The sequence below is a fragment of the Aphelocoma coerulescens genome, chromosome 6 (assembly GCF_041296385.1).
Source record: "Aphelocoma coerulescens isolate FSJ_1873_10779 chromosome 6, UR_Acoe_1.0, whole genome shotgun sequence".
In the NCBI taxonomy this organism is placed as follows: domain Eukaryota; kingdom Metazoa; phylum Chordata; class Aves; order Passeriformes; family Corvidae; genus Aphelocoma; species Aphelocoma coerulescens.
Window position 1 is genome coordinate 32,101,476 of NC_091020.1, and position 12,277 is coordinate 32,113,752.

Genomic DNA, 12,277 nt, shown 5'->3' on the forward strand with positions numbered 1-12,277 from the left:
ATTACACTCGCAGCACGTTATTTTTCCTGGATGAATCTATTCTGTCTTACCACAAATGTACTTAAAGTCATCTAGATATTAAAAGAGTTGCCAGTGAGCACCTGATTTATTAACTCGAAGTCCTCCCTATTTAAACCTAATTTTTTTTGGCATCCTCTTTCAGAGTTGTGCTCTAAACCATAGGCAGTCCATCATGACGTGATGTGATGCTGCTAAAATGTAACTTGTGGTTTTCCATGAGCTGTAACTGTTAGAACAGGTGAAATGAAAAGATTAGGGAGCAAATAGGTTCCCTATTTGCAAAGGGATTTGCAGCAAGGTCTTTGCAAATTTAACATACCTGAATGTCTCTTTTGGTATCCATTGTTGTATTTCATAAAGTTGATATGAATATAAAGAAGTGTCTAATGGAAAATTGTAAGTTTCAGTATTTCAGAAGGTTTTTGATGTAATTGAAGCTCATAGCTAAGTTACTGATTTCTAATTTGAAAGAAGTCATTATTTCAGGGATGAGAAAGCAGAATTACTTTAATGATTCCATAAAATCTACCCAGGATTCTCCCCTGGCATTATTGGTGGATAACAGCTAAAACATTTCCTTGAGGCATTTACTCATCTCCAGTAATCAAAGCAAAAAGAAACATTCCTTTCTTCTGCAGCTGGATGGGTGTGTTGTGGAAATGCAAGAAGAATAATCAGATTTTCTACAGCCTCTACAAAAAGGTTTGGAAAAATATCTTGATCCAAGTGGATATCAGTGGCTGCAGAGGGTTAAATATTTGGGATTTAAGTGCTAGACATTAAAATAGTTTTTCTAAAATTGTAAAATATAATAGTTACAGGTATCTAAAAATAAGATAGAGAGACAGAAATAGCTGTAAATGCTGAATTTTCACTAAAGTATGGAAGAAAAAAATAAAATGTGTGCCTATATTTTTTAATCAATTTTTATAGGTACCAGCAATGGCTCTGTCCTGGTGTTTCACCTTACAAGTGGACTCCTCCACAAAGAGTTAAGCATCCATTCCTGTGAAGTCAAGTAAGATTTTAATTTTAATTCCTGCTATAATCCTTTTAGGAAACAAATGCTGAAACACCTGAGTGATGTTACCCAGCAGTGTGGGTGTCTTGCCTTGCTGTTAATGAAATCAGGAAAATTGCCCATTGAGTGCTCTACCCTGACAGTGCCTTTGCTGTGTATGAGCTGTAACACCCTGACAAAACTGTAATGAAAATTACATTGAAAGAAATATTGGAATTGCATCTGTGCCTGCTGATCTGGGATGCATATCAACTACTTCCAGTCTCTTCAATGCACTGCAGGACAAAGAAGTCTTTTTAGGACAAGAAACTTCATTTCAGTGTCTTATTTATAACTATTGGGATTGAGTCCTTTGTAATAATTCTAGTTTGTGTGTCAGGGCTTAATTATTTTCTCCCCTTGAGGATGAAATTGCTGTTGAGACAGTTCTAGTCCTAAGTGAAGATAATTCTACATTGACAGGTTTTTAGGAACATAGGAATCAGTATTTATCCATCCTAAGAGGGAGCAGAGTAAGTGTTAAAGCTTTTGTGCCGTGTGCCTGTGTGTACACAACGGCAGAACTTGCTGCATAACTAAGGGCACAGATATTCAAGGTGGTGCTTGCTGGATGCATATTTCCAGACAGACTGGTGCATAAAAATGAAATATTTATTTCTAGTACTAATATTAGTAAAAATTTGTATCAGAATTGTGTCGTGAAGCCTTCATCTGGTAAAGGTCTGCATTTTACTGTGCATTCTGCAAAAAGTTAAGGAAAGTACAGGTTACTGAGAATAGGCAGCTCTGAGAGTTCATTGTGGAAACCTGCTTGGAATCTACCACCACAATTAAGTAACTTGCTTTATGTTTGTGGTGTGATTACTTGACACTGTAAGAATAGAATTCCCCTTTCTCTTCTAAACCATCTGAATCTCTTGGTTTCATACCATTATCTACACATGAAATTATTTTCATTTTACTTTCTGTTACACAGCACAAGAGGAGAGTCCTTTTTTATTAAAGTGATTATAGAACTCAAAATAAGTTCTACACTACTCACATTTCAAAAAAAAAATAAAAAGATGGAGAGAGAGGAGGAAATAAATACACTAGAAAAAAAGCTTTGTGCATTATTAGTATTGTTAGTTTGGGCTTTTCACTTTGGAAAGTTTTCAGCTTTTGAGAAACTTTAAGAATACATTACCTTTCTGGCAAATGTCCCCAACAAGTCTTTGTAGAATTCATTTTTTGTGAATTTTATTTAGCCAGAAGCTGTTATCAGGGTAAGTCTTTTAAATATTTGTTAGAGTTTCCTCAATTGTCTGAATGACTTTCTACATAATTTGTACAAGTTCAAGGGAATGCTTGAAGCAATTTAGATTAAGGCATGGGGATTCTTTTCTTTTTTTTAATTGATTTTAATGGAGTGCAAAAGTTTTTCTTTCACTGGGAATTCTTACTTTGCCTCTAAAATGTGGATAGACTGAATAATGCCAGTGTTTCCATTTTATCTGAAAGAACACCTTCAGGGGCCATCATTATTTTAGTATGTAATTGAGAATACCCTGAAATTGTAACTCAAGGCCAGCGGAGTTTTCAGTGCTCTGTATTTAGGAAGAGAATGTAATAAAAATAAGGCAATTGTCCTTTACAAATCAAATGTTCTAAGTTAATGGCCACTGAGTGGTTTGGGTGTTAACAATTACAATTTCTTTTTTTTTTGAGATTAAAGTGTTCTACATGTGTAGTCACATGCTGATTTTTTTTGTTTCTTTGAGTTTTTGTTTGTTTTTGGTTAAACCTAGAAATTCCATTGTGACTAGAAAGAGGAAGAATTGCCTTTCTGTCCATCCTTTTAAGATGGTTCATACTTGTGGGTAACCTTGAATATTTCTTTTATTTATGATTATTACTTAGCTTTCACTATTTGTTTAGAATTATGTAAGTAAATACTTTGCTGTTGAGTTTAATTTTATTTTTATAAGGAGATTGAGGCAAGCAGCAGCAGGAAGGCTTCAAAGCACACAGAGGGAAAATCAATCAGGCCACTGCCAGGAGTGTCAGTGGTGAGGGGGAAATCAAGAAGGGAGCTATGGCTTGTGCTGCCTGGCAGAAACTGGGAGCAGGAGGTCAGGATTCCTTCAAGATAGAGAGAAATACAAATCATTCTTGTTACTAAGAGAAACTGGAAGAACCATGAACTAACCAAGGCTCATACCTGTGGACAACAGGCAATACAGGAGGCAATAAAACATCTTCAGTGCGGAGACGAATATATTTGAGACATACAAATAAAATGCCTGCAGTGCAGCTTTATGTTCAGTGGCACATTTGCAGCTCTCAGTGCTACTTTTGCTTATTCTGATAGCTAAGTAGCTGTGACTGGAGCAGTGCTGCTCATTCTTTTTCACTGAAGCTCAGCAAGTTCAAGGCTGCAACAGCTTTTATTTTTAAAATTAAAATCTCACTGACTGTAACAAGAATGTCTATGGCCTGCAGGCATGACTTGAAAATTACTACATTGCATCCAAATTTTAGCAGTTGAATTGAAGCTGCTTTAGCATTTGAATTTCAGCTGACTGCTCTTTGGGAAACTGCTTTGCAAACATTCATCATCTCCTTAAAAAAACTTTCCCTGAATAGAGAAATTAGAATGAAAGATATCTACCAGTACATTGATAGCACATATGGTTTTATTTCCCATTTTGCCTTTCTCTTTTCCTTATAATCCTTAAATTTAAGTAGCAGCTGCCATGTCATAAAGTCACAACAATCTATTCCCAACTAGAAATGTAATTTGTGTTTTTATCCACTTCAGTGCACTTTGTAATTTGTTTGCATTGGAAACATTAATCAAAGCAACTGAGTCTCACTCCTGAAGTAACTGAGACAAGTTGAATGTATTGAATCCCTAAATGTTACATTTTAAAAGAGTGGATTCAGTCTGAGAAGTGGTTGGCAGCTGAATGTAACCCTTAATTCTGGTAGGCAAAGATGACTTCTATGAGGAAATTTTGGCTATTTCAGTAGGGAAGCCATTACTTGTTTTTGTCATTAAAATTCAAACCACTGTCTTCAGATTCTCAATTTCTATGTATGACAGTGACAAAAATTCTGTTGTTTCAGATGCAAGCAGTTAGCTGAGCTAAGGTTTCCTTTTGATTACGAGTGTCTTGGGTTTCTGTGGATTTTTATTGGTATTGACAGATGGCCAGGTAGCAGCAGAGAAAAAGGACTTGCCCTGTTAAATCTGAGCTAATGAAAGAAGTGCAGAAAATGCTTCAGGTCTTTGAAGGAGAATGGTGAACAATACCAGCAGTAACAATGCATTAGGAGTGGACTTTTTCTAAAAAACATAGCTGAGTAACAGATAAATGGAAATGGTGTCAGAATTCACATTTCTTCCGTTTCAGAAACGTCCCTGGATTTTTGACCCTTTGGAGACTTGCAATGTCACCCATTACTGCAGTTGCAGATTTTTATTCAATCATGCCTGTGATGTTTCAATTAATAATTGAATATTTCTCATTTTAATTGAAATTAATGGTTGAACTTTCATAGGTCCTCCTGGGAAAAAGACTGGGCCCTAAATTTTTAACTTTCCTTGAGGACTTAGGAATAAATCTTCCCATCTTTTTAAAGCTTGAACTAAAATAATAAGTATGACTGTAAATTGTATGTGCAAAATATTATGGAAGTGCTTTTTAGTTTCACCCATCTCCACTGCATTTAGGAAACTTCTGCTTAATACAGTGTGAGTTGGATTTACTGACAGTAAATCATAAATACTGTTCCTTATCTTTCTCATACTTCACATGTATTCTGGCAAAGCACACAGTTGATGTAACAGAATCCTTGTCCTGGGAACAGCTCTTAAGCAATCTGTGCTTGAAGGATTTGAGGAAACCTTAAATCCTTTTATCTGTGTTGGAATGAAGTTGAACACACGTGTGTATTAGAGCTCAATTTTCTTTAGATAAGCTCCTTGATTTATCTCACAGATAAAGCACTCAGCAATTTTTGCAGGCACCAAGTGTGTGGGAAAAAATGGGACTGGAGAAAGGTCTTGTGTTGGAGCAGTCCCACCCAGTGCCACTTTCTGTCCCTTTTGCCCTGTGGTATATTTCAGGAATTGGCTGAGAATCCATCTGTGCTGCCAATATGTTCTGAGCCCTGGAATTTAACATCCTTGCAGCACTGCAACGAGATTTGCTTGGGAGCTGCTTTGGTGTGATCTAAAAGAGCAAAACCAAAAAACCACCACGTTTTTGGTTCTTTTGGGAAATCTCTTTGGGGCCTTTTTGTATCATCATTTTTTCTCCTCTCTATGGACTGGAAGACTGAAGTCTGCCCACATTGCCCCTCACATTAATATTTTCCTGTGTGTTGGGAAATTGGAATTGTTTGATGGTAACCACTGATTTGATCAGAGCAGGGCTTTTAGTCCACTCCAGTGCTGAGGATCTGTAAAGGCCTTTTTGCAAAAGTTAACAGTGTTCCTACCTGAATTTTTTATTTAACCAAAGAAGAAACAATACAGTCTGAAAAGAAAGCTGCTCTCAGTAACTTTATATTCACATCATAGTTGTTAATGTGTGGCTTCTTTTTATGCTTAAATATGATGTTTCCAGAAAGTCTAGAAAATTACATCTGTGCTGATTTTTTAGAAGAATATACATGAAAAAAAAATACTTCAGACTTCTAGCAATTCAAATATTTTGGCTGATATGCTCCTTGTATTTCCTTCTGATCACAGGGGAATTGAGTGGATAAGCTTGACTGGCTTCATTTCCTTTGCCACATCAACACCCAACAATCTGGGACTGGTCAGGAATGAGCTGCAGCTGGTGGACCTTCCAACAGGTTTGTGTTTCCTGAGAAATCTGCTCCAGGAGCTGACAGATTTGCTGGGGAGTGACAAGTTCTGACTATTACTTTTTTTTTTTTTAATTGCTTCTGTTGTCATGGCAAAATAAAATAATAAAGAGGAGCTTTAATTGTTCCTGCTCTTCTCTGTGAAGCCACAAGATATCTTTTGTCTGGTGCTCTGCAGACAGAATTGAACCAACACCTTTGCAAAAACATTTTGGACTTACTGAAAGAATAATAAGTGTCAGCAGGGGCTCCAGAAGCAGCCACACAGGGTATTAGTGGTGGATTTTGTTCACAAACTACATTTCTTTCCATATTTCCTACTGTGTTTTGTCACAGTCTGCACCCACTGTTTTGTGTGCACCTGAAATAGTGTTGAACCTTTTATTGTGGTTTGTTTCAGCAACAGGCCAGGCACATAGTCAGGATTTGAGTGTGAATGAGTGTAAAAGGGATTTTAAACAGTAAAAGCTGATACTTTCATGAAGAATTGGAAAGGTTAAAAAATAAATAACTGTTTAAAAGATACTGTTGGTAGCAAAGTTAACAGGTTACGTGTGTTTTTTCAACATTTTGGCCTTATATAGGAGGAGAAATATATTTGTAATGAACTCAATATTTGCACAATACAAGGAGATAGAACTGGGGAGATTAGACAGCCCAGAACAGGAAGCACTTCAATAATTTTAAATCACTTTTGATTGTGAAAACCTGGAGCCATTTAATTTCTAATTGAAGAGCCTGAATCTTGGAACACATGGCTAATTCTGAATTGCTTTATGCAAAGTGATTTTTTTTAAAATTGAGTTTTTTTAAGTTTATGAAAAAACCTCAATTGTTGTATTTCCAGGGTGCTGCACAGAGAGGTTATTCTTGTAGCATGATATAATTGTAAATTTTTTCATAGAATGCCTTTTGTTCATCTGTTTAAAATCAGAACAGAAAAGATACATGCATTGGGAAATTAATCTCATGTAAAATGGGAATCTGGTTTTTCACTCTGCTTGTGAATCAGCATAAAACATTTCTAGGCAGAAGTCATAAAAGGTTCAGTATTTCTGCAGGCAACCAAGTTTTGAGTAAATGTGAATATCTGAGACTTTAGCATTCGGTTTGGTTAAAAATGGTACTTTTCCTCTTTTAAAGCTTTCAAGGAAGGCACAGCAATTTAATGTTTGAGTTTTGCTTCTTCCCTCACTTAGGAGCCCAACTTTCTATTTTAGGCCTAGGAAAACTGTGCTGATTCAGATTTACTTTGACAAAATTCACATGTACATTTCTGAATAAAAATATGAAGGACAGTTCCTAAGATGTTGAAAACAGAGGTGAAAGATTTCCTGTAGCCTCTGACATGAGAGCTCTAACTAATGTTCTTGATAACTAGATTTATTCATGTAATTAGCTTAAGTAATTTAGCTGTGAGCTACAAGAGGAGCTAAAGTTTATGGCTTGAATTTTCCTTGAAAGCTAAGGAGACTGGAACTTGCATAGAAGATGCTGTTTGTAGGTTGTTATTTATTTTAGTGATATCTGGAACACCTATAATTCTGCAACACTTCTTTCTAGTGGATGAAAATTTTGTTGGGGATAAGATTATAAATTCTTAGGATTTACTCTTTTAGCTGGAGAGAAGGGGAGTTGTTCTGATAAGTGTAGAATGTAGCTCACCATGAAATACTATCAGACTCAGGTTATGGCAGAGTTAATTTCTCTTATCAAACTTGAAATCTATTAATGAATTTCCTCCTTGGGGAACAGAGAGAATCTCTCACTGGTTTTGAGTGGAAAATAATAACTCTTTGAACTCTCTCTCTATATTTATGTTATTCTGATGCATCCATTTGAGTTGCTGTTCTCTGGAAGTGAGAAAGGTGTTAGACTTGACTGTGGAGTTTACATTATATTTAATGTAAACTTTAAATGCAGTGAAATTAAATGTGGTAAAACTTTGGCAATGACAAGAGTCATGTTAGAGATGACAGGTGATTTGGTTCTCTTTTGGTTTGTAAACTGCTTCTGTTTACAGACAGAATAGTTTATAAACTATTTCTCTGTTTCTGTTTAGTTTGTTGACTGTTTCTGTTCTCCCTCCTGGTTTTGTGCTCCAGGCAGGAGCATTGCATTCCGTGGGGAGCGAGGCAATGACGAGCCAGCCATTGAAATGATAAAGGTGTCTCATTTGAAGTAAGTACATCAGCCTTGGGAAGTTTATAAATCTTACTGTGCTGCACGAAAATCCTCATGATAATACACACATTCCAAGAAAAAAAGCACTTCAGAGTGTATAGAAAAATATCCAACAGCATCAAGAGGGAAATGCTTCAGAATATTAATTCCAATTGCAAAAGCTGGGAATGTTTCTGTGGTTGACTTTGTCACTTCAGGATCCAATCATATTGCAAGATCAGTAATTAATATTTTATTTCTTGCAGGACTTGTGTTTACTGAACATTTTGATAATATTAAGGCTAATAAAAGTGCTGAACTGGTTTTTTCCAGTTTGATTCTGTTATGAGTTAATTCTCTTTTCCATAACTTAAGCCTTATTTAAAACTAGGAAGTTAGACATTAAAGAGTGGATGATTATTCACATTTATTTAGCTTTTGTGTAAGTATTTAACGCCTTTATAATAACTGTCTCCTGGAAAAACCAGATGTGAGATATAGTTGTTTGAAAAGTCAGCTGATAAATGACCAAATTGTTTCCTTTCAAGTTCTCATTATTTTGAGCTCAGGCCTGTGACAGGAGCCCCTGGTCTTCATAGTAGCAAAAAGAATAATCATGGTAGTCTGGAAAACTACTTCACTTTCTTGTATAAATGAAATTAAAGTGGTGTTGAATTTAACAGGGCATTGTCTCTAAATCTTAAAAGCTTTTTCTTTACAGGGGAGGAAAAAAATTAATGTCCTCTAGCTTGCACAGGAATATTTTTGTATGTAGGAGTTCCAGAGATTTTGGAAGAGTTCAACCATATAATGTTCTTAATAATGCATTAAAAATTAAGAACAGCCACGGGCTTAGGTGAAGAGTCTGGAGAGTGTTGAATGAGACAAGGAAGGAGGTTCACTTGCAGAGAGATGAATGCAGTGCCTGGGAGGACAAATTGCTGCACAGCCTCTCTGTTTTCAACTTGAATGAGAAAAGTGGTAGATTAAAGGTGTTTACACTCATCCAGCTCCACAGATGAACAGTCTGAAGACATGACTGGCAAGTGGTTTAGTGTGAGATGATTTTATACTCATTTATCCCTGGATTAGGAAGTGGCATGCCTGTGCAAGAGAGAAAAAAGTCTGTCCAGCCTGCAGTCTTGGTGTGTCTTTGGTGCAGTCATTGACTCAGGCTGAACAGGATGAGATCAGAGGTGCTGCTGCTCTCTCTGAATTACTCCCCTTGTCTCCTCCACAGTAATTGTGCAGAGCCACCTGTCAGAAATTTATAATTCTGTTAGCTTTGAAGAGAACTTTTTCAGACATTCTTTTGCTCCTCAGTAACTCGAGGGAATCACAAACTTCAGAGGGGGATTTAATTTGCTCTGCTTCCTCTTAGTTTTTGGAAGTCTCCAGAGTGCTGGTGTTAACAACATGTGTGAAGGAAAATGCTCAAATGACTCTTGCTGGACTAAATTCTCATTTGTTTCAGGCAGTATCTAGCTGTGGTATTTAAAGACAAACCACTGGAGATCTGGGATGTCAGAACATGCACTCTGCTCAGAGAAATGTCTAAAAACTTCCCTACAGCCACCGCTTTGGTAAGGAGTAAATTCTGTTACTCTTTAATAAATGTAGTACATTGAGGTGGTATAAAAATCTTTGAACAATATTGCAGCAAATGTTACTGTAGCTGTAGCATATATGGAGAAGCACTTTAACCTTTCATCTGTCACCAAATGGAAGCAGGAAAAAAGGAGGTTCTGGTGAAGAAATCTGCTCTGCCCCTTGGGTGATGGAGGGAGGTATTACAGAGAGCAATCTTCTTGAAAATCGTTATAAAGCCCCAGTAAATTCAGGGAATAAACTTTTGTCTTTTCCATTTTTCCTGGGCTGTTTTTCACAGGAGTGGTCACCTTCCCATAACTTAAAAAGCCTGAGGAAGAAGCAGTTGGCAGCCAGGGAGGCCATGGCCCGGCAGACAGTGGCATCAGACACTGAAGTCAGCAGTGTGGAATCCTCTGTGATCAGGTACCCCTCCTTCTGATGGAATCCTGTGCTGCAGCAATTGTTGTTTTTCCACCATGTGCCACTGTTCTATGGAACAGAATATTCTGGAACTGATTCTTGAGTACCCAGCAAGCAAAGCAACTTGATGGGCCTCCCTTTCGTTTTCATATGTGGGACTTTGATGTACCTGTTTCTCTCAGGCGTATCTGTAGCAGTGCATTGGTTAGCTGGTTCTTTAAGTAACACTGGTATTTGCCCTTGGACATTTCCACAAGAGTGCAAGTAATAAATAGTTAACTGTTAAATAAAGTGTTCAGAAGGATATGTGGTCTTTTTGTGCTGTCTCTGTGCATTAGGTAGAATTTGTCTTGCAATTCTGATTTCAAGAAAGAAATAATTGTGTCTCATGTTCTTTTTAAAGCTTGTTGCAGGAAGCTGAAAGTAAATCAGAGCTGAGCCAGAACATCTCTGCCAGAGAGCACTTTGTGTTTACAGGTGCTGATGGGCAGGTTTATCATCTCACAGTAGAGGGAAACTCAGTAAAAGACAGTGCAAGAATTCCTCCAGATGTGAGTTCCAATTTTTCTATGTCATTGATGCTTTAATTTTCTGCTTAGCTTTGATTGCCAGAAAAAAATCAGGGATAAGCTTTGTAGCAGCAAGTGGTCACTAATGCAGTACTTTGAAATCTGAAATATGAATTCCAGCTTCAAAACCCATAGCAATTCTGGTTTCACAATCTTATAAATATATTTTTCTGTTTTAACTGAGTACAGTTTGGTCTATCATGTCTTTTTTTTTTTTTTTTTATTATTGTTGAAATATTTATTCATATATTTGGATCTGTTAATCACAAGTTATTTTCTGCTTCTTAAATATTTTCAGGGAAGTATGGGTAGCATTACTTGTATTGCCTGGAAAGGGGATATCCTGGTTCTTGGAGATGTTGATGGAAACTTGAACTTCTGGGATTTGAAAGCTAGAGTATCCAGGTATGAAGGCAGATTAAGTCTGACAAACATGAGATTATGAGTGTTAGAATGTGGAATGTTTTCATCCTTCCTCATTTTTGTTCTTCACTGTAGGGAAAAATGCAAGCATTTTGAAATAAAAATTCAGAAAATGTCTACTGTGTCACAGTTCTCTACATTTAATCTCTTGTGTTTTCAGAAGAATTAACATTTAATCAGGCTTTTAAAACCAGCTAGATATCCTTTTTACACTAAATCTGCAATGGCTTCTGGTAAAACATTAAATCCTGTAGTGTTTATTCCAAGCATTTCATCATTTTAGTTTCAATGATCTGGGCATCCATTTCTGTGTGCATGTATAGAAAGATTATTCTCTTCCTCAGTCTGCAATACCAGGACCTGCAAAGTTCGTGGAAAAGATTCAATCTCCTATAATATTAGGTATGGAATGATGGATCCTGCTCTTGTCTTTCCTTAGGGGAATTCCCACACACCGGAGCTGGGTGAAGAAAATACGGTTTGCCCCGGGGAAAGGAAATCAAAAACTTCTTGCAATGTACAACGATGGGGCAGAAATTTGGGATTCAAAAGAGGTAAGTGACTGTGGGTTTGATAGGCACTGCTCTTCAAAGCACACACATCACCTCTGAAAATCAGGGTGAGGATTCAGTTTTACTGAGTCGTGGTTTCTTACTGACAGTTGTGTGTTAAAGTCATACGGCTTTTCTCAGAAGGCTTTTACTCCCTATAAAGCACCTTTAAGCTGCCATCAGTGAGAAGTGTCTTTCACTCTTGAAGCTGACAATGTGTCTGAGATACTCTTTGTCATCCTATTGTAATGGTTTTGAGGCAGACCTTGAAAATTTAAGGAGGAGTCCCCAGTCTGTGGACACGAGGTTGCTTTTACTGCAGGTTTCTTCTGTGTATGGTCCAGAGTAGCTTTAATTTGTTAGGGAATACCAGAAAAGCAGACACTTGTTCATTAACATTGCCTAGCTTCTCTTCTTACTCAGGAACTCTGTAGTTATTTTCACAAACCTTCTGGGGTTTGCTTTGTAGGTCTTTCAGGGGATTGTAGTACCGTGGGGAAGGAAAAATAATTGTACTGTTTTAACTTAGCCCCTGGAATAAGTTCAGGGTATCAGGGTATGAAACATTTAAATTTTTTTCCCCGTTCACTTTGTAATGAGCACCAACTTTAAACTCAGTCACTTAATTAGTGCAATATGAAACTCCACTGATGATAAGAATT

At 36.9% G+C, this 12,277-nt stretch overlaps 1 protein-coding gene across 4 annotated transcripts in view; it reads left to right on the plus strand.

Moving 5' to 3' along the window:
- The window catches only part of WDR11 (WD repeat domain 11), a 35,307-nt gene that overhangs the window by 11,761 nt on the left and 11,269 nt on the right, over window positions 1-12,277 (plus strand). For all 4 annotated transcript variants that reach the window (XM_069020153.1, XM_069020154.1, XM_069020155.1 and 1 more), the window contains exons 11-18: window positions 955-1,039; window positions 5,781-5,887; window positions 8,005-8,080; window positions 9,537-9,645; window positions 9,951-10,075; window positions 10,476-10,623; window positions 10,940-11,046; window positions 11,504-11,618. In XM_069020153.1, the coding sequence (XP_068876254.1) occupies window positions 955-1,039; window positions 5,781-5,887; window positions 8,005-8,080; window positions 9,537-9,645; window positions 9,951-10,075; window positions 10,476-10,623; window positions 10,940-11,046; window positions 11,504-11,618 (872 nt within the window). The remainder of the gene's footprint in view (window positions 1-954; window positions 1,040-5,780; window positions 5,888-8,004; window positions 8,081-9,536; window positions 9,646-9,950; window positions 10,076-10,475; window positions 10,624-10,939; window positions 11,047-11,503; window positions 11,619-12,277) is intronic.